Source organism: Theropithecus gelada, chromosome 4 (assembly GCF_003255815.1).
Source record: "Theropithecus gelada isolate Dixy chromosome 4, Tgel_1.0, whole genome shotgun sequence".
Classification (NCBI taxonomy): Eukaryota; Metazoa; Chordata; class Mammalia; order Primates; family Cercopithecidae; genus Theropithecus; species Theropithecus gelada.
In genome coordinates this window covers 34295202-34320358 of record NC_037671.1, presented here as the reverse complement: position 1 = coordinate 34320358, position 25157 = coordinate 34295202, and the positions used below count along the sequence as shown (strand labels likewise).

The following is a 25157-nucleotide window of genomic DNA, read 5'->3' as shown; positions in this document are numbered from 1 at the left end:
CAGGTTCAAGTGATTCTCACGCCTCAGCCTCCTGAGTAGCTGGGATTACAGGTGCATGCCACCATGCCTGGTTAACTGTATGTATGTATGTATGTATGTATATATTTTGAGATGTAGTTTCATTCTTGTTGCCCAGGCTGGAGTGTAATGGCACGATCTCAGCTCACTGCAACCTCTGCCTGCCAGCTTCAGGTGATTCTCCTGCCATCAGCCTCCCGAGTAGTTGGGATTACAGGCGCATGCCACCACACCTGGCTAATTTTTTTTTTTTTTTTTTTTTTGTATTTTTAGTAGAGACAGGGTTTCGCCATGTTGGCCAGGCTGGTCTTGAACTCCTGACCTTAGGTGATCCACCCGCCTTGGCCTCCCAAAGTGCTGGGATTACAGGCGTGAGCCACCACACCCGGCCCTAGTTGTATTTTCTGTACAGGCAGGGTTTCGTCATGTTGGCCAGGCTGGTCTCAAACTCCCGGCCTCAAGTCATCCACCTGCCTCAGCCTCCCAAAGTGCTGGGATATAGGTGTGAGGCACCACGCCAGGCTAGGCTCCTGAATCTTGACCAGTCCCTTATACTTCCTCTGTGATACTGTCATTTTAAACAGTCAAGTGTCATACAAATAGAACTCCTGATATATACTACCCAGACATACCCATCAGCTTATAAAAATACATTCCGAAGGTTTTTTTTTCTTTCTGAGATGGAGTCTCGCTTTGTCACCCAGGCTGGAGTGCAGTGGCACAACCTTGGCTCACTGCAACCTCTGCCTCCTGGGTTCAAGCAATTCTCCTGACTCAGCCTCTGTAGTTCAGCAGCTGAGATTAGACACATGCTACCATGCTTTGCTAGATTTTTGTATTTTTAGGGGAGACGGAGTTTCACCATGTTGGCCAGGCTGATCTTGAACTCCTGACCTCATGTGATTTGCTCACCTCAGCTTCCCAAAGTGCTAGGATTACAGGCATGAGCCATCTCACCCAGCCGGAAGTCTTTTTTTTTTTTTTTTAGGATGAAGTCTCCCCCTCTTGTTGCCCAGGCTGGAGTGCAGTGGCACGATATCGGCTCACTGCTACCTCCACCCCCCAGGTTCAAGCAATTCTCCTGCCTCAGCCTCCCCAGTACCTGGGACTATAGACACACGCCACCACAGCTGGCTAATTTTCACATTTTTATTAGGTACGGGGTTTCACCGTATTGGCCTGGATGGTCTCCAACTCCTGACCTCGTGATCCACCCACCTTGGCCTCCCAAAGTGCTGGGATTACAGGCGGGAGCCCGGCCCCTTTTTTGTATTTTTTTTTTTTTAATAGAGATGGGGTTTCACCATGTTGGCCACGTTCATCCCAAACCCCTGACCTCAGGTGATCAGTCTGCCTCAGCTGCGATTACAGGCATGAGCCACCATGCCAGACCCTGAAGTTTTTTAATGTCCACAGATGTGTCTGGAAGGGTGGACTCCAAATGAACTATAGGAAAATACATGAACAACAAAAAAAGTTGCAGGCCAGGCATGGTGGCTCTGGCCTAGAATCCTAGCACTCACTTTCAGACACCAAGGCTGGCGGATCACCTGAGTTCGGGAGACCAGCCTAACCAACATGGAGAAACCCTGTCTCTACTAAAAATTAGCTGGGCATGGTGGCACATAATCCCAGCTGCTTGGGAGGCTGAGGCAGGAGAATTGCTTGAACCCAGGAGGCAGAGGTTGCGGTGAGCCGAGATCGTGCCATCACACTCCAGCCTGGGCAACAAGAACAAAACTACGTCTCAAAAATAAATAAATAAAGCCAAGCGTGGTGGCTCACACCTGTAATCCCAGCATTTTGGAAGGCCGAGGCAGGCGGATGGTGAGGTCAGGAGATGGAGACCATCCTGGCCAACATGGTGAAACCGCATCTCTAGTAAAAATACAAAAATTAGCTGGGTGTGGTCGTGCACACCTGTGTTCCCAGCTACTCGGGAAGCTGAGGCAGGATAATCGCTTGAACCTGGGAGGTGGAGGTTGCGGTGAGCTGAGATCACGCCACTGCACTCCACCCTGGCAACAGAGCAAGACTCTGTCCCCTCCACCAAAAAAAAAAGTTGCGGTAGAACACGTGAAGAACTATTCTTTTTGAAAAATAAAAAATGAGCCAGGCACGGTGGCTCATGCTTGTAATGCCAGCACTTTGGGAGTCTGAGGTGGACAAATCACAAGGTGAGGAGTTCGAGACCAGTCTGGCCAACACAGTGAAACCCCCATCTCTACTAATACAAAAAGTTAGCTGGGCGCGGTGGCGGGTGCCTGTAGTCCCAGCTACTCAGGAGGCTGAGGCAGAAGAATGGCATGAACCTGGGAGGCAGAGGTTGCAGTGAGTCGAGATCGCGCCACTGCACTCCAGCCTGGGCAACAGAGCGAGACACCATCCCAAAAAAACAAAAAAGAAAAATGTTGTCTCCTGTGTCTGGTGGATCATTCAATTTTTATAAAGTTCAAAAGATACACAAAATTAAAATGATACATTGTTTAGGAATGCACTCAGTAAAACTAAGAAAAGCCAGAGGATGATATACCCAGTTAATTCTCCAAGTAGGAAGAAAAAGTGAAACTGAATCACACAGGTTTGCTTCAAAGTTATTGGTAATGTTCTGGCTGGGCACATTACTTGAGGTCAGGAGTTCAAAACCACCCTGGTCAATATGGTGAAACCCCCATCTCTTTAAAATAAGGTGTGCAGCTGTAGCCCCAGCTACTGGGAACGCTGAGGCACGAAAACCACTTGAACCCAGGAGGGACAGGCTGCAGCGAGCCGAAATTGCACCACTATATTCCAGCCCAGCTAACAGGGTGTAACTGTCTCCAAAAAAAAAAAAAAAAAAAAAAAAAGGTGGCTAATTAGGTAGCCGTGTAGATACTTTACAATCATTAAAAAAGCTAAAATGGCCGGGCGCGGTGGCTCAAGCCTGTAATCCCAGCACTTTGGGAGGCCAAGGCGGGTGGATCACAAGGTCAGGAGATCGAGACTATCCTGGCTAACATGGTGAAACCCCGTCTCTACTAAAAATACAAAAAACTAGCCGGGCGCGGTAGCGGGCGCCTGTAGTCCCAGCTACTTGGGAGGCTGAGGCGGGAGAATGGCGTGAACCCGGGGGGCGGAGCTTGCAGTGAGCCGAGATCGCGCCACTGCACTCCAGCCTGGGAGACACAGTGAGACTCCGTCTCAAAAAAAATAAAAATAAAAATAAAAATAAAATAAAATAAAAAAGCTAAAATTTGGCCAGGCTCAGTGGCTCACGCCTATAATCCCAACACTTTGGGAGGCTGAGGCAGGCGGATGGTTTAAGGTGGGTGGATCACCTGAGATCAGTTTAAGACCAGCCTGGCCAATATGGTGAAACCTTGCTTCTACTAAAAATACAAAAAATAGTTGGGGGAGGTGGCAGGTGCCTGTAATTCCAGCTACTCAGGAGGTTCTGAGGCAGGAGAATCACTTGAACTCAAGATGCAGAGGTTACAGTGAGGCGAGATTTTACCATTGCACTCCAGCCTGGTAGGAGGGCGAAACTCCACCTCCCCTCCACCAAAAAAAAAAAAAAAAAAAAAAAATCTCAAATGATTGTCAAAAGTCTAGTGTATTATACATAATACTATGTCACCCAACCAAGAATCTCTAATATTAGGGTTAAGGTGGGGTACAGCCTAACTCTTAGCATTAACTCACAGGGCTTCACCTTTCACTTCCCTTAATCTTTTTTTTTTTTTGAGACGGCTGACTGGAGTGCAGTGGCATGATCTCTGCTCACTGTAACCTCCAACTCCCTGGTTCAAAGCCATTCTGCCACCTCAGCCTCCAGAGTAGCTTGGGATTACAAGGCATGCATCACCACACCCAGCTAATTTTTGTATTTTTTTTTTTTTTTAGTAGAGATGGGGTTTCACCATGTTGGCCAGGATAATCTCGATCTCCTGACCTTGTGACCCACCCACCTCAGCCTCCCAAAGTGCTGGGGTTACAGGTATGAGCCACTGTGCCCAGCCCCCTCAATCTTTTTGTACATTTTCACTGAGACCAAACTATGTCTTGTTTACTTTAAAATGTTTTATTAGAATTATTTTGATAAAAGCAAATACTTGTATATAAGACAAATACAGGAAATAGAAGCTCTCTACTTGAAGTGCCCCCTAATTTTCAGGCATTCTTCCCCCAATAAGGTGACAGCTGCTCACACAGGGTAATACAGGAAAGTTGTCAGTTCTTAGGATATGCCCAGCACCAGGCAGAAGATATTCTTTGTGTCAGCAAATTCCTGAAAATTCATAAAAAGAACATTAGAACCATATAGAATGTACCAATACAAATGAACGATTTCATGTCCTTTGCAGAAACATGGATGCAACCAAAGGCCATAATCCTCAGGTGAATCAATATAGAACAGAAAACCAGATACCGTATGTTCTCACTTGCAAGTGGGAGCTAAATGTTGAGTATACACTGAACCCAAGTAACGAAACTGCACATAATACCCCCTAAATCTACAACAAAAGCTGAGGCTGGGCATGGTAGCTCACGTCTGTCAGTTCCAACACTTTGGGAGGCCAAGGCAGGAGAATCACTTGAGCCCAGAAGTTTGAGACCCAGCTTGAGCACCATAGTAGGACCCCATATCTACAGATTTTTTTTTTTTGAGATGGAGTCTTGCTCTACCACCCACGGTGAAGCGCAATGGCACCACATCAGCTCACTGCAACCTCCACCTCCCAGGTTCAAGCTACTCTCCTGCCTCAGCCTCCTAAGTAGATTACAGACAGGCACCTGCCACCACGCCCAGCTAATTTTTGTATTTTTAGTAGAGACAGGTTTTCACCATGTTGGCCAGGCTGGTCTTCAACTCCTGACTTCAGGTGATCCACCCACCTCAGCCTCCCAAAGATTACAGGCATGAGGCACCGCACCCATCCTCAAATTTTTTTAAAAAAAATTAGCCAGGGATAGGCTGGGCGAGGCTTGCGGTGAGCCGAGATCGCACCACTGCATTCCAGCCTGGGCGACAGAGTGAGAGACTCGTCTCAAAAAAAAAAATTAGTCAGAGATAGTGGTGCATGCCTGAGTCATTAGCTACTCCAAGGGTGAGGTGAGAGGCGAGCTTCCACCCAGGAGGTTGAGGCTGCAGTGAGCTGTAATTGCACCACTGCACTCCAGCCTGGGTGGGAGCAAGACTGTCTCAAAAAACAGAATAAGATTGTCAGACATTATGGCTCACACCTGTAATCCCAGCACTTTGGGAGGCCAAGGTGGGCAAATCACCTGAGATCAGGAGTTCGAGACCAACATGGTGAAACTCCATCTCTACTAAAAATACAAAATTAGCTGGGCACGGTGGTGCATGCCTGTAATCCCAAGTACTCGGGAGGCTGAGAGGCAGGAGAATCACTTGAACCCGGGAGGCAGAGGGTGCAGTGAGCTGAGAATGCGCCACTGCAGTCTAGCCTGGGCGACAAAGCGAAACTCCATCTCAAACAAAAAATAAAAATACATGTTGTGGGCTGGGTGCGGTGGCTAACACCTGTAATCTCAGCACTTTGGGAGGTCAGGCGGATCTCTTGGTCAGGAATTCAAGACCAGCCTGGCCACCATGGTGAAATCCTGTCTCTATTAAAAATACAACAATTAGCCGGGCCTGGTGGCGCATGCCTGTAATCCCAGCTACTTGGGAGGCTGAGGCAGGAGAATTGCTTGAACCTGGGAGACAGAGGCTGTAGTAAGCTGATATGGCGTACCATATCATGATAAAGAGTGTACCACTGCACTCCAGCCTGGATGACAGAGCGAGTCTCAAAAAATACACAAAACATGTTGGGGTGGGGCACAGTGGCTCACTGAGGCAGGAGATGAAGACCAGCCTGTGCACAAAGTGAGACCCTGTAATATAGTTTAGATCTGTCTCCCCACCAAATCTCATATTGAATTGTAATGGATCACTGGGATGGATTCTTCATGAATGGCTTAAGTACCATCCCGTTGATGCTGTGCTCATGACAATCAGTTCTCTAGAGATCAGTTTATTAAAAAGGTGAGGAAACTCCCAGCCATTGCTGCTGCTCTGGCCATGCTACATCCCTACTTTTCTCTGTACCTTATGCAATATAAAGTATCATGAGGCCTCCCCAGAGGCTGAGCAGATGCCAGCACCATGCTTCAAGTACATCCTGCAGAACCATAGCCAATCAAACCTCATCATGTAAATAACTGGCCATAAAAACGTGAATTACAGGAGATTCTAGGCAGCATGAGGGTGGATCAGGTGGGTTCAAAGATCCTCAGAGAAAAGCTCAGAGACTCTAGTCCAACCAGATGATCATTACCACTCCAACTGAGCCAAAACAAAGGATACTCACCATAGCAACGAAGGAGAACAGGCATGACTCTCCACCTCTCCCAGCCTGAAGGTCAAGTCGCAGGAATCATTGTCTAAGCATGACAGCCATACAAAGCTTCTTTCCACGACCGGGAGGTTCCAAACCTTAGGCCTTCACTCAAGTTAGTGCAGAATCTCTGTGAAGGAGCATTGTCCCTGGCTGGGCTTCCAGAGCTCACATTCTAACAAGGTGAAAACAAGACAATTTGAGAATAAGCAGAATTACGGCTCTTCCATTGGTCCCTCTTAGAAACCCAAGTATCCAGTTCCCTAAATGAGTCAGAACTTAGTTTTGACATCATGACCAGCATCAGAGACTCTAGTCTGTGAAATCATCATTCCCAATTAGGGAGATCTGGATCAAAGGAAGCCCTTCTGGAAAGAGATCTATCTAGTACATTCAAACAAAACACAACAGTCCCAATTATCTATTGGTCTAACAAATGAGTCCAAGAACGGACGTTAGAAAGGGAGTAGTAGAAAGTAATTTAAAACTGCAGAGAACAGCTCCTCTGGGAGGTCTCAGTGTACTCCTAGTTTACAGTAGAAATGAGTGGAGGAGTCAGGTTACCCAGCCTTCAACAAAAATACGGGGATTTATTAAAACGTAAAAATACAGGCCAGGCAAGGTGGCTCACGCCTGTAATCCCAGCACTTTGGGAGGCCGAAGCAGGTGGATGACCTGAGTTTGAGACCAGCCTGACCAACATGGAGAAACCCCGTCTCTACTAAATTCCAAATTTGCAGGGAACCGTGGCACAAGCATGTAATCCCAGCTACTCTAGAGACTGAGGCAGGAGAATCGCCTGAACCCAGGAGGCAGAGGCTGCAGTAAGTGTAGATCATGCCACTGTACTCCAGCCTAGGCAACAGAGTGAGACTCTCCCCCGGTCCCCCAAAAGAGTAAAAACACAACAGTCACAAGGAAAATGATGTAAACCAAAAAGTAGTCTCTAGAAAGTTACCAACACCAGGCGCAGCGACTCACCCCTGTAATTCCAGCACTTTGGGAGATAGAGGCAGGAGGACTGTTTGAGCCCAGGAGTCGATACCAGCCTGGACAACATGGTAAAAGCCCGTTTCTGTAAAAAAACTAAAAGTTAGCCAGGCGTGGTGGTAGCACGTGCCTGTAGTCCCAGGAGGCTGAGGTGGAAAGACCACTCGAGCCCTGACGGCGGACGCTGCAGGGAGATCCTGGTGTTGCGCTCCAGCCTGGGCGACGGAGCAAACAGTCTCAAAAACAAAATAGCAAGAACAAATACAAGGGTCACCAGCTGTGGTACGTGGATAGCTCAAAAAAGAAAAAAGTGGCAGGGCGCAATGGCTCACGAGGTCAGGAGATGGAGACCATCCTGACCAACACGGTGAAACCCCTTCTACTAAAAATACAAACATTAGCCGAGTGTGGTGGGGCGGGCCTGTAGTCCCAGCTAGTCGGGAAGCTGAGGCACGACAATCGACTGAACCCGGGAGGCGGAGGCTGCAGTACTGTGTTCTTGCCACTGCACTCCAGCCAGGGTGACAAGCAGACTGTCTCAAAAAAAAAAAAAAACAAAAGGGCAGGGAGGCGCATAATGCCCCATGAACGAAAGCCTGCTTCGGAACAAAGCTTTCCCAAGAGGCACTCAAAAGGCTCTCGCACCTAATACTCACCTTTACTCAAGGATAACACAGCGATGAACGTCTTACAATTCCTAACGGGGAAATGAAACACAGGAACAAAGGATTAGAGATCTTGGCCATGAACCCCTCGTTGAGCCCGGTCTAGGAATGTTGGACCGAGGGGCGGTCAGAGCGCTGCGGTGATGGCGTCAGCGACACACTCAGAGTCACCTGGGGTCATCATCACTCCCCTCCTCTCCCCGGGCAACGGTCACCCCCATTTTACAGTCACTCGCACAACCCCACTCACAGTTGTGATGTCGCGATTAGTTAGCAGGGGCTGTGGCGCCGCTAGCCGAGTTCCAAGGAGAGGCACCAGAAACTCTACAGTGTGCAATGGTGGTTCACCCAGCTCGACTGGGGACCGCGCTCTCCTCCCTCGGCCAGGCCGCGACGTACCCGCCCGCTGGCTGCTGCGCAAAGGCAGGGCAGGCCATTGGGATCCCCCGCTCCCCCTCACTCAACAGCAGGGCCTGCAGCACGCGGTAGGAGAACATTACAGCTCTTCTACCAGCAACCCACGAGCCCACTCCGCAGAGAGAACTAAAATGGTGAGGCCGGGTCTATTTATGGCGGCGCCGGGTCGGGGGCCTGATGGGTATGGCTGTTTTCTTATCTGCCTGGCTAAACGCGCGGCATTTTCCCCATTGTTCATCCACATAGAACTACAACAAAGTGAAAGAAAGGCCAGGAAAGTATGTTTCACCCCCTTCTGGGCACACATTCGGAGATGCTTTCTGAATTTTGAAAAACAAAAAACAGGGACCTGTCTGGCCAGGCGGAAGAAAGTCCCTGGCGCCAGCAGGCCAGCGGCAGCCGGATGTTGTTCATAAGCCGCTTCGCAGGAGCCCAAGGTCGGTTAATGACCTTGGGACTCCGCTGGAGCGCGCTTGCAGCTGCCCCAGTTTAGGGTCCAGCTGCCCCAGTTTAGGGTCCAGCTATCCTGACACTCCGCACGCCGTTCCCCCAGCGAAATCTGAATTCGTCTCCCAGCTCGATCCCGCAGACTGTCAGGCTCCTTAAGCTTCAATTAACCAAAACAAAACAAAAACCAAAAACACAAAAGCCAGGTGGGGCGTAATAGGTCACTCCTGTGATCTCAACACTTTGGACAGGCCTAGACAGAGGATCACTTGAGGCCCGGAGTTCGAGACCAGCCTGGGCAAATAGTGACACCCAACCCCCGTATCTATTTAAAAAATAAATAAATAACAGCATTTTTGAAACTCATAAATCATTTCAAATCCCACCTTTCTGGACCCTTTCCTATCTCCCTCATTTATAAACGTGTATGATGTTTGGTGATGTGTGTTGTGTGTGTTGGTATCTTTTTCTTTTTTTTTTTTTTTTTTTTTTTTTTTGAGACGGAGTGTCGCCCAGACTGGAGTGCAGTGGCGCGATCTCGACTCACTGCAACCTCCGCTTCCTCGGTTCAAGCGATTTTCCTGCCTCAGTCTCCCAAGTAGCGGGGATTACAGGTGCACACCGCCATGCCTGGCTAATTTTTATGTTTTTAGTAGAGTCAGGATTTCACCATGTAAGCTAGGCTGGTCTCGAACTCCTGACCTCAGGTTATCTGCCTGCCTAGGCCTCCACAAAATGCTGGGATTACAGGCGTGAGCCACCAAGCCCAGCCTGATTTAGAGTAGATATCTCTAGGCTCAGTTTTGGGGAGGAAGTGTTAGGGACACCTAGCTGATATGTCAGGAAGAACACCTTCAGGAAAGGCTTGTGTGGGAAGACAACCCATTACCGTAATCTTCTCAGCTTTATGCTGTGCAGCCTTTTTCTCCTTTCCTCATATATTTGCTATTTTTTAGAGTATTCATGAAAAAGGACAAAGAGGCTACTGTTTGTAAAATCTAGGGTAAAACCATCATTTAGAACTGGACACGAACTACTAAATGCCAACGATATTCAGGCAGGCAGTGGGGGAAAAAATCTTTGGCTCCTAAACCATCACTTGTTGCTCTCTAATTTGACCTTGGATGCAGCTCAAGTGACCACTTCCATATGCTAAATTGTCAAAAAGGTTCTAGAATACCTAATATAGAGGAGAATGGGATGAGGATTACAGAGGTGATACAAAGAACCTGACTCATCTTTCCTTTACGGCCATAGCCCCAAACTCTCATTCCTCCAGACCCTCACTTGGATAATTGCAGCTAGGGTGACCATAGCTGAAAATGTTAGTCTACCTCACATTTCTGCTCAAAACGATCTTAGAACTTTTGAAGTGAAGCTATTCAGACAAAATACTTTATTTTAAAAGGAGGCAACGAAAGCTAAATTAGTCTAAATAATTTGACTTGGTCACCCAAGTTGGGATTTGCAGAGCCATAGTCTGAACCTCCACTTCATTGTTGCTGTTTTGCCAATCCCGCAAGTTTTATTTTTTATTTATTTTATCTTTTTTTTTTGAGATGCAGTTTTGCTCTTGTTGCTCAGGCTGGACCACAGTGGTGTGATCTCAGCTCACCGCAACCTCTACTTCCCAGGTTCAAGCAATTCTCCTGCCTCAGCCTCCGTAGTAGCTGGGATTACAGGGATTCGCCACCAAGCCCAGCTAATTTCTTTCTTTCTTTCTTTCTTTTTGACATGCAGTCTCACTCTAGCCCAGGCTGGAGTGCGCTGGCATGATCTTGTCTCACTGCAACCTCCACCTCCCGAGTTCAAGCAATTTTCCTGCCTCAGCCTCCCCAGTAGCTGGGATTATAGGCATCCACCACCATACCCAGCTAATTCTATTGTGGGGTTTTTGTTTTTTTTTTTTTTTTGAGACAGAGTCTTACTCTGTAGCCCAGGTTTCAGTGCAGTGCTGCAGTCTTGGCTCGCTGCAACCTCTGCCTCCTGGGTTCAAGGGATTCTCCTGCCTCAGCCTACCGAGTAGCTGGGACTACAGGCTCGTGCCACCACACCTGGCTTTTTTTTTTTTTTTAAGTAGAGACGGGGTTTTGCCATGTTGGCCAGGCTGGTCTTGAACTCCTGACCTCAGGTGATCCACCGGCCTCGGCCTCCCAAAGTGCTGGGATTACAGGCGTGAGCCACGACGCCCAGCCAGCTAATTCTATTGCTTTTTGTGGAGATGGGGTTTCACCATGTTGGCCAGGCTGGTTTTGAACTCCAGACCTCAAGTGCTCCGCCCGCCTCAGCCTCCCTAAATTCTGGGATTATAGGCATGAGCCATCGCACCTGGCCCATTTTATTTGATTTTTAAATTGTTTTTGTAAATTGACAAACTTCAGTTGTATATATTAGGTACAAAATAGTCATTAACTATTAACACAATATGGAGTAATTAAATCAAGCTAATTAACATATCACCGAAAATACTTTTGTGGTAAGAACATTTGAAATTTTGAAATATACACTATTAACTATTTTCACCATGCCATGCAATATATACCCCCCCAAAAAAATAAAAACAAAAACACAAAAACAGGCAGGGCACAGCCTATAATCCCAGCACTTGGGGAGGAATAGACAAGGGGATCGCTTGGGCTGAAGAGTTTGAGACCAACCTGGGCAACACAGCAAGACTTGGTCTCTACAAAATGCAAAAAATTGGCCGAGCATGGCGGCACATACCTGTAGACCCAGCTACTCAGGAGGTTAAGATGGGAGGATTCCTTGAACCCAGGAGTTTAAGACTACAGTGAGCTCTACTGTGCTCCAGCCTGGGTGACAGAGCAATATACCGTTTCAAAAAAAAAAAAAAAAATACAACTCATTCCTCCTGTCTGAGGCTTTGTTCCCCTTGCACATCTCCCCATTCCCCCATCCCACAGCCCTTGCTAACCACCACTTCTTCTCTGCTTCTGAGTTCTACTGTTTAGATTCCACATATAAATGAATATGAGCCGAGGTCAGGAGATTGAAACCATCCTGCCTAACCCCATCCTGGGGTAAAACCCCGTCTCCACCAAAAATACAAAAAAATTAGCCAGGCGTGGTGACACACGCCTGTAGTCCCAGTTACTCAGGAGGCTGAGGCAGAAGAATCGCTTGAACCTGGGAGGCGGAAGTTACAGTGAGCCGAGATCGTGCCACTGCACTCCAGCCTGGGCGACAGAATGAGAGTGAGACTCCATCTCAAAAAAACAACAAAAAAAAGTGACTATTTTTTTTGTGGACTCCGCTAAGTGCAATGGGGACAGAAAACCACCATGATCCCCTCTCAGCACCACCCCTCCCTCCTCGCTCCAGTTAACCCACCTCAACCACCCCTCCAACACCCTTTTGAAGCTGCCATCCCTACTTTTCCCTGAAACAAGCCCCACTCTAATCAAGATGGGCACCTGCAATTCCTCTTAAGGCCCACAATAAAGCCCTAACAAAAATATGTGTAGCCCTAACTCCTCCACGTGTAACTCTTCAGAAGTACTGTCCTTTTCAGACTATAAAGATAGATGGAATTCAGACACTATCCCTCCCCAAATATCCATTATCTTCACATATAAACAGACAAGAACAAGTTTAACATTTTATTTTTCATATTTAAGTAAACAAATTATAAAAACATACATTCCCAGCCTTTGTAGTGTTTTCCCAAAGCAAAAAAAAAAAAAAAAAGAAAGAACGAACTCGTACAGAAGGTGGCAGTGTTGATTCATTTAAAGGGAACGAAACACCCTTACAGTATCAACATTAAATGCAAAGAATTATAATGAACATATTGGTTGTACTACAAAAATAATGAAGCCAGCTAATTACCATCAGGATACAACTTTACAAAGAAGTGAAGCAGCAAAGAGCTGAAGTAGAAATGACATAGGAAAACAGCAGCAAAGTCCTTGAGTCCAAACAGTCCACCTCAAAGACAAACATAATAAGGAACGAAGGTCCCTAATCCACCTCCTCAATGGTGGGGCCTGACCCAGACCCTCCCTTGGGACCCTGAGCCCCGAAGCCGCCAGGCCCAGGACCACCCGCACCCTGGTACAGTCCGCTGATGATGGGGTTACACACCTGCTCCAGCTCCTTCCTCTTGTGCTCAAACTCGTCCTTCTCGGCCAGGGTGTTGGCATCCAGCCACGAGATGACCTCTTGACACTTGTCCAGCACCTTCTTCTTGTCGGCCTCGCTGATCTTGCCCTTGAGCCCCTCATCCTCCACGGCGCTCTTCATGTTGAAGGCGTACGACTCCAGGGCGTTCTTGGCTGACACCCTCTCGCGCTGCACCTCGTCCTCCGCTTTGTACTTCTCTGCCTCCTGTACCATGCGCTCGATCTCCTCCTTGCTCAGGCGGCCCTTGTCGTTGGTGATGGTGATCTTGTTGGCCTTGCCGGTGCTCTTGTCCGTGGCCGTGACGTTCAGGATGCCGTTGGCATCGATGTCGAAGGTCACCTCGATCTGGGGCACGCCCCTGGGGGCCGGAGGGATGCCGCTCAGCTCGAAGCGCCCCAACAGATTGTTGTCCTTCGTCATGGCCCTCTCGCCCTCGTACACCTGGATCAGCACCCCGGGTTGGTTGTCCGAGTAGGTGGTGAAGATCTGTGTCTGCTTGGTGGGGATGGTGGAGTTGCGCTTGATCAGGGCAGTCATCACGCCTCCGGCCGTCTCCAGCCCCAGCGACAGCGGAGCCACGTCCAGCAGCAGCAGGTCCTGCACGTTCTCGGACTTGTCCCCCATCAGGATGGCCGCCTGCACCGCCGCCCCGTAGGCCACAGCCTCGTCGGGGTTGATGCTCTTGTTCAGGTCGCGCCCGTTGAAGAAGTCCTGCAGCAGCTTCTGCACCTTGGGGATGCGGGTAGAGCCCCCGACCAGGACCAGGTCGTGGATCTGGGCCTTGTCCAGCTTGGCGTCGCGCAGAGCCTTCTCCACGGGCTCCAGGGTGCTTCGGAACAGGTCCGAGCACAGCTCCTCGAACCTCGCCCTGGTGATGGACGTGTAGAAGTCGATGCCCTCAAACAGGGAGTCGATCTCCAGGCTGGCCTGGGTGCTGGACGACAGGGTCCTCTTGGCCCTCTCGCAGGCGGTGCGCAGCCGCCTCACGGCTCGCTTGTTCTGGCTGATGTCCTTCTTGTGTTTTCTCTTGAACTCCTCCACGAAGTGGTTCACCAGCCTGTTGTCAAAGTCCTCCCCACCCAGGTGGGTGTCCCCGGCCGTGGCTTTCACCTCGAAGATGCCGTCGTCGATCGTCAGGATGGACACGTCGAAGGTGCCCCCGCCCAGGTCAAAGATGAGCACGTTGCGCTCCCCCTTGCCCGTTCTGTCCAGGCCGTAGGCGATGGCCGCCGCCGTGGGCTCGTTGATGATCCGCAGCACGTTGAGCCCCGCGATCACCCCGGCATCCTTGGTGGCCTGGCGCTGCGAGTCGTTGAAGTAGGCCGGCACGGTGATCACCGCGTTGGTCACCGGGTAGCCCAGGTACGCCTCGGCGATCTCCTTCATCTTGGTCAGCACCATGGACGAGATCTCCTCGGGGTAGAATGCCTTGGTCTCCCCCTTGTAGCTCACCTGCACCTTGGGCTTGTCTCCGTCGTTGATCACCTGGAAAGGCCAGTGCTTCATGTCCGACTGCACCACCGGGTCGCCGAACTTGCGGCCGATCAGCCGCTTCGCGTCAAACACGGTGTTCTGCGGGTTCAGCGCCACCTGGTTCTTGGCCGCATCCCCGATCAGCCGCTCGGTGTCTGTGAAAGCCACGTAGCTGGGGGTGGTGCGGTTGCCCTGGTCGTTGGCGATGATCTCCACCTTGCCGTGCTGGAACACCCCCACACAGGAGTAGGTGGTGCCCAGGTCGATGCCGATCGCCGCGGCTTTGGCCATGCCGGTGCCCTGCTGTCTGCTCCGCTCCGAGATTCGGGACTGGAAACGGCGGACGGGACCCGCGACAAGAGCTCACTCCTCCGGAACGCCGGAAACTCAACGGCGCTGGTGCCTGCAGCCGCACAGGTTCGCTCTGGGAAGCCTCGGGACAACGGGAGTCACGCTCTGGAAACGCAGCAATTTCTCGCAGCAGCTCCTGAGGCTGGCCGTTTTCCGGACCGCTGGCCCCTCGGCGTTTATAAGCCGTCGCGGAGACCCGCCTTTTCCCTTCTGAGCCAATCACCGAGCTCGATGAAGCTGCCAGGTCGGGAATATTCCAGGGGTTTCACCTCCCGTCCTGCCCCCCAGCCTTCCTTGGACCAATCAGAGGCCAGGGTGCCGCCCTCTGCTCAGAACTCTCCAGAGTCTTCTGGGATTCACTGGAGGGGACGGGGCCCTGAGAGGAAGGGGGAGTGGCGGTGGGAAGGGCGTTGGTCTCCATGGCGATGCTGGCCGCTTGCCCTTCAGTAGGTAATTGACAGGAAGGGCCCGCTCAGGGCTTGTAATTTTAGGGCGGTGCAAGATTGGTCGGATGACTTTGGAGACCACCAGAACCCGAAAGTTACCTTGCTTCTCCAAGGAGGCGGTGCATGGATGTGCCTAGGAGACTCTGATTGGACTGTGTCTGTGAAGGACGGGGCAGCTTTGGGTCCTTTCTCCAAGGCACCTAATGGCCTAGTCGGCCTGAGAAACGACCCGACTCTCCCGGATGTTTTATCCATCGTAATGGGAAGAAGGAATGAGATAATACAATATAGTTTTTGACATAATCTTTAACCTACAAGGATGGGACATCTGGGAATAGGAGCCTTTATATTTTCACAAGGAAAGCAGTTGTGTAAACAGGCAGTTCTTAGCAAGACAGGGGCACCCATCCAAGGAGGAAGGGAGGCGCTGGTCGGGTAGTGGGAGGGGTGGGTCGGCCGCACCCCTGCCTCCGCCCTCAGCCGCTCCCCTCTGAGTTAGAAAAAATTTTCCTTAGTATGTAGGCCGTCCTTAAGGCATTTTGGGTTCCTCCATTTCCCTCCCCATTCCTAGCTTGGGGTCCGGGACACCTCCTTTCTACTTTCTCCTCAATTCCTGTTTCACTCCAGGACAGTATGTAGAACTAGGACCTCACAGTCCCAAATAAAGTTTTCTGTCTGTCCCCGAAATCCCTAGGCTGTCCACCGTTTTAAGGTCAAATGTAACAAGATAGTGAGCTGGGAGGGAGGTGCGGGGAGGTGTTTAGCCCTCTTTAACATCACATACTACAGCTGTTTGGCAGGTGGCCCTCTAAGCAAACTGTGGAGTGATGCTGGAAATCAGGAGGGGTTGGGACCCAGGTTCTAGCTCCTCTAAAACCTCAGGTTATGTGTCTTAAGTTGTTTGTTGTTTCCGTTTTGAGACAGTCTGGCTCTGTCCCCCTAGCTGGGGTGCAGTGGCGTGATCTTGGCTCACTGTAACCTCCACCTCCCGGGTTCAAGCGAATCTCCTACCTCAGCCTCTTGGGTAGCTAGGATTACAGGCGGGCGCCACCACGCCCGGCTAATTTTTGTATTTTTAGTAGAGACAGGGTTTCACCATGTTGGTCAGGCTGGTCTCCAACTCCTGACCTCCTGATCCACCCACCTCAGCCTCCCAAAGTGCTGGGATTACAGGCATGAGCCATCATTCCCAGACAGTTGTTTTTGTTTGTTTGTTTTGAGACTCTCACTCTATCGCCCAGGCTGGAGTGCAGTGGCAAGATCTCTGCTCACTGCACCCTCTGCCCCAGGGTTCAAATAGTTCTGCTGCCTCAGCCTCCCCAGTAGCTGGAATTACAGGATGTGCCACCACTCCCGGCTAATTTTTGTATTTTTAATAGAGACGGGGTTTCGCTGTGTTGGCCAGGCTGAATGTGTCTTAAGTTTTTATCCTGGATTGCAACTTCCTGCGGATTCTCCTTCCTCCTGTTTGAAATACAATTGCATTTAGTAATTTACTTTCCCTTTTTTTCCCCCTTCATTCTTAGTGTGAATGCAAGACCCTTTTGTTAGGCATCTGAAAGGAAAATGTGAGGGGGCTGAAACAATAGTACTGTGTTTACAACCTATCACCAAAAAAAAAAAAAAAAAGGAAAATAAAAGAAAAAAAAATAGTCTCATTGCCATGCCGACATTCCTTGAGCACAAATGGAAAGAAGAAGTTATTGATGAAGGGAATAATCCTGTTTTTAAACACTTTGCTCAATTGGCATTTTTCATATGCACACCACACACACACACACACCTGTCCACTATCAAAACACCTCTTCCTGGAATTCAAGGGTATTCATTTGTTTATAATTCACTGATCTAAACTGATGTTGCAAATAAATTGCTTTAACAATCTGTGTGTGTCTGTGTGTGCAGGTCGGTGATAACTTTCACATTCAGCGTTAGCTCCCTAATGAATCACCTCTCTAAACTAGTCAAACCGGTCAAACTTCAGGAATTTTCCCAAACATTTCTCTATGAAATGTCTGGCTGGAGATTCTCCCAAACTTTCATCTTAGCTGCACAGTGTAGCAACACTTCCAGAGACCCTTAACCTCACCCCTCCCTCTGGAAGCTTCCTCACCATCAACTGCTACTACTGGCAGGTCTGGATTCATTCCTTCCCTCCTTCCAAATCTACAATTTAAAATAGTTCTCCGAGGCCAGGCACGGTGGCTCATACCTGTAATCCTAGCATTTTGGGAGGCCGAAGCGGGCAGATCACCTGAGGTCAGAAGTTTGAGACCAGCCTGACCAACACGGAGAAACCCCATCTCTACTAAAAATACAAAAAAAAAAAAAATTAGCTGGGCATGTTGGCGCATGCCTGTAATCCCAGCTACTTGGGAGGCTGAGGCAGGAGAATCACTTGAACCCAGGAGGCAAAGGTTGCAGTGAGCTGAGATCACGCCATTGCACTCTACCCTGGGCAACAAAAGTGAAACGCCTTCTCAAAAATAAAATACTTATCTGATTCTGTTGAGAAACATAAAAAGTGGGGGGTGGGTGGTAAGAGGGGGAGAAAAAAACCCTCTCTATTGGCATGAAGCAAAGGGCATCACTGTCTCAAGTGCCTGGCAAGTAGATGTGGTGTTGGGGCCCCAAATCTTGGATGCTCTCCGGATAGCAGAAAAATCCAGTAGAAATGCTGTTTTTCTTGAATCAGTCACACTAGTCAGATTCTACAGTGCTATAGTTGACCTAGCTTTTAAGTGAAGCCTGTATGGACTAGACTGGAAACCCACACATCCATATTCCTTGTCCATTTCCTGACAAGGAGAGGGTCACTTGAATTTTCTTTCTTTCTTTTTTTTTTTTTTGAGAGAGTCTTGCTCTGTTGCCCAGGCTGGAGTGCAATGGCACAGTCTTGGCTCACTGCAGCCTCCACCTCCCAGGTTCAAGCGATTCTCCTGCCTCAGTCTCCTGAGTGGCTGGGATTAAAGGTGCACACCACCATGCCTGGCTAATTTTTCTATTTTCAGTAGAGACGGGGTTTTGTCATGTTGGCCAGGCTGGTCTCGAACTCCTAACCTCAGGTGATTCGCCCGTCTGGGCCGCCCAAAGTGCTGGGATTACAGGCGTGAGGCACCGCGCTGCCTCTTATTTCCTTTTAGACTGGATGCTTCCCAAGGCACAAATCCAGTCACAAGTTTAATTGCTGTCTAAGGTGAATATATAAGAACCCCAGGAGATTTTTCAAAACTTTAATGTGATTAATTTCAGAATTAGGTTTTTACTGGATTCTGTGTTTGGAAGGATCAGAGCTCAGATTCCCCAAACTGAAAGCTGGGTCAGATGGTTTCAAATGGAAAAGAGAACTGAAGAGGGAGTGCCAAGAACATAACTGCTACAGCAGTGTGGGGTAAGAGAGCTTTCTTCAGGCTGACTCTGCAGGGTGTTTTCCTTCCTTCTCCCTCTTCTTTTTATAGTTCCTCAAACAGTAGTTGTCTTAATTTTGTTCGTTTTAAAAGATGGTATAGAGCGGGAGTGATGGCTCACGCAGCACTTTGGGAGGCCGAGGTGGATGGATCACCTGAGGTCAGGAGTTCAAGACCAGCCTGGCTAACATGGCAAAACCCCGTCTCTATTAAAAAACACAAAAATTAGCCGGACGTGGTGGCACACACCTGTAATCCCAGCTACTCAGGAGCTGAGGCAGGATAATCACTTGAACCCAGGAGGTGGAGGTTGCAGTGAGCTGAGATCACTGCACTCCAGTCTGGGTGACAGAGCAAGACTCTGTCTCAAAAAAAAAATAAATTAAAAAAAAAAAATAAGATGGTATAATTTTAAGTTCATCCAGACAAAAGCAAAAGAGTTAATTGATATGAAATCTAGCGGTAGGCATTCTTAACTGAATGAATGACATACGCTTCAATGACAAAGAGAACCCTGGCCATTTCCAGCAGCATGAAAAGAAAAAATCTGGAAGGGAAAATCCTGGATTTGCATCTGCGCTCTACTTCTTTGGTGAGGCTGTTTTTCTTTTCAACAAGGAAGTACTTATAAGTTGACTAAATAACACAAGTTTCGACGTGTTCATCTCTAAAACAGCATTAACAATATCTGGACTGGGTGTGGTGGCTCACGTCGGTAATTCCAGTGCTTTAGGAAGCCGAGGCAGGCACTTGAACTCAGAAGTCCAAGATCAGTCTGGGCAACATAGTGGGTGGGACACCATGTCTAACCAAAAACTTTAAAAGTTAGCTGGGCGTGGTGGCAGGTGCCTGTAGTCCCAGCTACTTGGGAGGCTGAGGTGGGAGGATCGTTTGACCACAAGAGGTCAAGGCTGCAGTGAGCTATGATCACACCACTGCACTCCAGCCTGGGAGACAGAGATCCTCTCTGAAATTAAAAAAATAAAATAAAAATTCCCTACATGATCAAAGAAAATATTATATTATCCCTCCTTTTATTGGGGATCCCATACGCTCAGATGTGACTCCTAGTCATTCTTATTTAGGTGTTTAAAAGTTGGGGACCATTAGTAGGACTACAGCTGCTTTCAGCTTAATGTAAAAACTGTCCTAAGATCTGCAGGCACAGGCCATTCAGTCAAACCTTTTCATTTTCAAAGAGAGCACCAAGGATCAAAGAAGTTCAGTGGCTTGATCTGGTTACCCAGACGACAGGTTACAGAACTGGTGATTGGACCCACACGTTCTCACACTCATTTTGTACTCCTTCCCACACTGGCTTATCAAGCTAACTGGGTTTTGTTTGCTTTTAATTTTGTGGTTAGACCTAATTGTTGTATTATCTAAAAAGGAAAACAAATGAACACAGTGCTGGGCTCTGCCAGCATTAAGGGCACCTCAGGTTTGTGATCAGCCAGGGACTCCCTTCCTGGCTGCTGCTCCTCTCTTCGAACTCACGACCATGGCCCCTACAAGCTCTTGCCTTCCCCACCTTCCAGCCCTCCCAGCCCTGCTTCTCCTTTCTGATAGAACAGATTGCTCAGGCAGAAAGAGGGGAAAGGAGGGGGGAGCCCTGTTACTATGGCAAAGTTGGCATACAGTTCACAGAATCTTCTGGACGTTAAATATAGAGTCCTGACTAACCTTGATGTTTTAGGACCGCTTGGCGAGGGGAGAGAGAGAGACTTGGGTGGCGCAGTTTGTTGGGCAGTGTCCCTAAGAATGACACAGCAGTTCTCGCCTTGAAGGTCAGAAAAGTCTAGAAACTTCGGGCAGAGCCAACCACGGGGGAAAGAGCCTCAGCCAAACCTGAGGAAAGGCGGGGGAGCGCGGTGGGGAGGAAGAAAAGGCTGGGCCCTGGGACCTGAGGGCGGGGCTGGCTTCGGGGGTGCCTGTCCGACTCCTGCGTTTTCCGATGTGTTTTTTTTCCAAAAAGGGATTAAAGGAGGAAAGAAAGAAGGACCTTTCGAGTTTCTCTCAACTAGGTAACTTACGAGACGAAAATATTGGAGAGTTTTGTAACTTTCATACAACCAAATCAGATGCATTGGGTGGCCAGAGGCGAGAAGAGAAGGTCCCCGCCGCCCGCGGCCAGCGCGCACCCGTCTGCGCGGGGACGCGCGACTGATGGGAAAGGAGTGGGGGACGGAGTCGGTTGGCTTTTGCCTACCGCCAGCTCAGCGCCCCGTTCTAGTCCCTCGCCCCGTGAGGCATCAAGAGAATAAGAAAATTAGACCCTCAGGAGTGATTCTCGGTTGCTGGACTCCTCCGTAGTCCGAACCTGTGAACCTGCTCCAGCCCTTCTCCGGTGCCCTCCCTTCTAATTTTTTTTCAACTTTTTTTTGAGACAGGGTCTCCCAGGCTGGAGTGCAGTGGTGCAGTCACGGCTCACTGCAGCCTCCATCTCCCGGGCTCAAGCGATCCTCCCTCCTCAGCCTCCTGGGTAGCTTGTTCTCCAGGTCCGCACCACCACGCCCTGCTCCTTTTTCTTCTCCAATTATTGATCGGGCTGGACATGGGCCAGCGGGGTGGGGCGGGTTTAACCCGGTGTCTGGAATGCTCCGCTGCCCTACCCCTCAAACATCCCTTTAAATAGTGGTGCTAGGAAAGGACAAGGGCCCGGTGGGCTTACTCCCTCTGGCTGAACTGCACCTGATAGATACCTCAGGGACGTTTCCCAAGGGGACGGATTTAGATCAGTTAGCGGGAGGAATGGTAGCTGTCACAATTGTTTATATTCATGTAAGGATCGCCCCCTCAGAAATTGCCAATATTGCCCTCCCCCGAAATAACCTCATTTCCTCTTTTAGCCTAAAGCCGTATTATTTCTGCCTACTTCTCTCACATCTATAAAATACTGTAGTTAATTTCTTGTTTTGGTGCCTTTTTCGTCTTTTGAGGATGACAAGAACTCTAAAGGCCAGGAGTAACAATAAGTGTATATGTTACAAAGTAAAATCCTGGGTTCAAAAGCCATATAAAATCAAATTTATTATCATAGCCTGCTGCCTTCTGAGGCCTGGTATAGGAAGGCAGGAGGTGATTGGAATCGAGGGGATATCTGTATTAGTTTTTCCACACCTGCAGTTATTTTTCCTGTTGCACTTTTCCTCCCTCAAAGTTCCTCTGCTACTCAAAACATCACTTCGTTTATGGATGGCGCTGCATTCTCTTTCCTAATTCCACAGCTTCCTCAACCTCTTTTCTTGAGGTTACAAAGTGAATATTTCAAGGTACAGTACTCTGTGCTAGGGTATGCAGGCAAGCAATAATTTGTATGTATTTCTTGTTAAAACATCTACTAATAAGCTTGATTGATAGGGCCATAGGAACTCTCTTATTGCCTCCATTCAATGTTACGTCTGATGATTTCTCTACTGTTTCCACAAAGGCATTTGGTAGGTCCTTCTCAATCTCCACCCTTTTCCAACTACCCTTTTCCAACTACCCTTTTCCCCACCCATGCCACAGTAGTGGTAGTTGCTCCTGGTTTAGAGTCACTATAGGGTCTGCAGATTAGAGTCACAAATGCTACACTGCAGCTCTGAAGGGGAGAGGAGGTCCTATAGCAAAAGCATATTCCCATAAAGATTGATTTACATTGTGGCCAAAGTCCACAGTACTACAGTTTAACTACCATAAGAGATAAGTGTTCCTCTATAGGCTGGCCTGGAAACCTAAGCATTTCATAGTTATTTTCTATTTTCAAACTTCCAAAGCAAGGTCTACCTGTATGTGTCATTTCCCATAACACTGGATTTTCTTCATAACAAGTATTTAGTGAATGGTTTGATGGGCTTTGAGGTACACATAAGCTCATAAAGTGCTTTAATGTAAGTATTGATACAATTGATTTTTTTCTTTTCTTTTTCTTTTTTTTTTTTTTTTTCCAGAGACAGGGTCTCACTCTGTTGCTCAGGCTGGAGTACAGTGGTGCAGTCATGGCTTATTGCAGCCTTGACCTTTACAATGTTATGCTACCGTCAACTCTATCTGGTTCCAAAACATTTTCATTGCCCTTAGATACTATTTATTTATTTTTTCATTGAGACGGAGTTTCACTCATTGTCCAGGCTGGAGTGCAATAGCACGATCTTGGCTCACTGCAACATCTGCCTCCTGGGTTCAAGCGATTCTCCTGCCTCAGCCTCCCAAGTTGCTGGGATTATAGGTGCCCGCCACCACGCCTAGCTACTTTTTTGTATTTTTAGTAGAAACGGGGTTTCACCCTGTTGGCCAGGCTGGCTCAAACTCTTGACCTGAGATGATCCACCCGCCTCGGCCTCCCAAAGTGCTGGGATTACGGGCATGAGCCACTGCGCCCGGCTGACACAATTTATTTTTATTTTTTGACATGAAGTTTCACTCTGTCATCCAGACTGGAGTGCAGTGGCGCAATCTCGGCTCACTGAAACCTCTGCCTTCCGAGTTCAAGCGATTCACCTGCCTCAGCCTCCCAAATAGTTGGGATTCCAGGTGCCCACCATCGTGCCTAATTTTTTACTTTTAGTGGAGCAGGAGCAGGGGGCGGGGGGAGGGGGGGAAATCCTCGCCATGTTGGCCAGGCTGGTCTCGAACTCCTGACCTCAGGTGATCTGCCTGCCTCGGTCTCCCAAAGTGATGGGATTACAGGCGTGAGCCACCATACCCGGCCAGATACAATTTATTTTTAAAGGGGCTCACTCCGGGAGCTTTAAAGATTGTAGTGGGCGTTTTCCAACAAGGAGGGAATTACTTCTGGGATGCTAGCAGCTGGGGCATGAAGCATCTCCAAGGGAAAGTGCATGGGAGTGAAGTCTGTATGTAGGTCTTCCTGGCTCGGGTGCTCACTGGGGTACTTAAATTGTAGGTGATAACTGCTAAGAATGTGGCATTTCTATTTCAGTATGCTTTCAGTCATAAGAGAGGCAACAAGCCAAACCCTTCCATTTTAAAAGATGACAACTAAAGCACATGTGCATAACTCAGCAAGCCAGTGCATGTACCCCTATTTTTTCACTTGAAACGTAGGACACTCCTTCCATTCCGTGTTGAATCTAGATTAAATATCAAGTCCATAAGCTTATTAGGTGTACCTACAGGAGGTAGGAGCACTGGCCTCCCATCTAACTGCATCCTCTCTGACCACTTTTGCAGAAACATCCCCCACCCCACCCCACCCCACCTCTTTTGAGACCAATCTTAAACACCAATTTGAGGCTACCCTCCCAGGTGTTAAACTTTTTCTGTACCCTCAGGCTAAACACCCAATTAGCATCAACAAGCTTTACTATTTTTTTTTAACTTTCTCTTTTTTGTGTGTGTGTAAGACAGAGTCTCGCTGTGACGCCCAGGCTAGAGTGCAATGGCGTGATCTCGGCTCACGGCTACCACTGCTTCCTGGGTTCAAGCAATTCTCCTGCCTCAGCTTCCCTGGGACAACAGGCACGCACCACCACGCCCGGCTAATTTTTGTGTTTTTAGTAGAGACAGGGTTTCACCACATTGGCCAGGTTGGTCTGGAACTCCTGACCTCAAGTTATCCACCCACCTCGGCCTCCCAAAGTGCTGGGATTACAGGCTTGAGCCACCACGCCCGGCCAGAATTAAGAAGCTTTACTGGAGCATAGCATTTGTCTAACACAAATGGATCACATTACAATAGCCACACTTCTCTAATATCTGCCCTTACTGGAGACAAAAATGCCATTCCATTTTAGACGCTATGAGAAAGACAACCTATGCAGACCCTACTGACCCCCAAATAAAGGAAAAAAAGGCATCACTTGAATTTTAAAGTTTATTTACTTTGAAGTAACTAACTTAAAAAATGGCCTGAGTTCAGTGTATTACAAAGAAGAAATGGTCATAAGATGGCAGTATAAATTCATCTCTACACGTAGAGACCGCAAAAAAAGCAAGTTCAGTATTTCACCAAAAAAGTTACATTCAGTACTTCACCAAAAAACTTAAACATTGCAAACACAGGAAACTAAGAAATGACAAACAAAAATATTAGGAAATACAAAGTCTTGAAGCGCCAAAACAAAAACAGTAATCTTGGGAAGGCTCCTAATCTACCTCCTCAATGGTGGGGCCTGACCCAGACCCTCCCTTGGGACCCTGAGCCCCGAAGCCGCCAGGCCCAGGACCACCCGCACCCTGGTACAGTCCGCTGATGATGGGGTTACACACCTGCTCCAGCTCCTTCCTCTTGTGCTCAAACTCGTCCTTCTCGGCCAGAGTGTTGGCATCCAGCCACGAGATGACCTCTTGACACTTGTCCAGCACCTTCTTCTTGTCGGCCTCGCTGATCTTGCCCTTGAGCCCCTCATCCTCCACGGCGCTCTTCATGTTGAAGGCGTACGACTCCAGGGCGTTCTTGGCTGACACCCTCTC

The 25157-nt window shown here is 48.7% G+C and overlaps 3 protein-coding genes, 2 non-coding genes and 1 pseudogene across 13 annotated transcripts in view; 1 reads left to right on the top strand and 5 right to left on the bottom strand.

Annotated features, from left to right (window-relative positions):
* Positions 1-4062: 4062 nt before the first annotated feature.
* On the bottom strand, positions 4063-8638 carry LOC112622562 (annotated as a pseudogene). Its single transcript, XR_003119006.1, has 4 exons — positions 8307-8638; positions 7383-7466; positions 6375-6576; positions 4063-4285 (listed from the first exon to the last, which is right to left on the bottom strand). The product of XR_003119006.1 is annotated as an uncharacterized LOC112622562 (transcript).
* On the bottom strand, positions 6671-6737 carry LOC112623969. Its single transcript, XR_003119304.1, has one exon. It is a non-coding gene; the product is annotated as a small nucleolar RNA SNORD52 (small nucleolar RNA).
* Positions 8182-8244, bottom strand: LOC112623973. The gene has a single exon (XR_003119308.1). It is a non-coding gene; the product is annotated as a small nucleolar RNA SNORD48 (small nucleolar RNA).
* A 3887-nt stretch (positions 8639-12525) lies between the features above and the next one.
* HSPA1B (heat shock protein family A (Hsp70) member 1B) lies at positions 12526-15374 on the bottom strand. 7 transcript variants are annotated; one of them, XM_025384416.1, is made up of 2 exons: positions 14522-15374; positions 12526-14491 (listed from the first exon to the last, which is right to left on the bottom strand). In XM_025384416.1, exons 1-2 carry the CDS (start codon positions 14825-14827, stop codon positions 12902-12904), a joined length of 1896 nt encoding a protein of 631 aa, XP_025240201.1. In that variant the 5' UTR covers positions 14828-15374; the 3' UTR covers positions 12526-12901. The 7 variants fall into 7 exon arrangements, with proteins under 7 accessions (XP_025240201.1, XP_025240203.1, XP_025240204.1 ...); XM_025384418.1 differs by having other exon boundaries at positions 12526-14431; positions 14549-15374; XM_025384419.1 differs by having other exon boundaries at positions 12526-14659; positions 14819-15040.
* Positions 15118-25157, top strand: part of LOC112623762 (heat shock 70 kDa protein 1-like) — a 15528-nt gene continuing 5488 nt past the window's right edge. The window contains exon 1 of one of the 2 annotated variants that reach the window (XM_025384423.1): positions 15118-15131. The gene's annotated coding sequence lies outside the window, so the exon portion shown is untranslated. Of the gene's footprint in view, positions 15132-20408; positions 20528-25157 lie in introns of those variants that run through there. The other variant, XM_025384422.1, reaches the window with a different exon arrangement.
* The window catches only part of LOC112622561 (heat shock 70 kDa protein 1-like), a 1992-nt gene continuing 1379 nt past the window's right edge, over positions 24545-25157 (bottom strand). Inside the window, exon 2 of the mRNA XM_025382327.1 lies at positions 24545-25154. Coding sequence (XP_025238112.1) covers positions 24831-25154 — 324 coding nt within the window. The 3' untranslated portion in view covers positions 24545-24830. The remainder of the gene's footprint in view (positions 25155-25157) is intronic.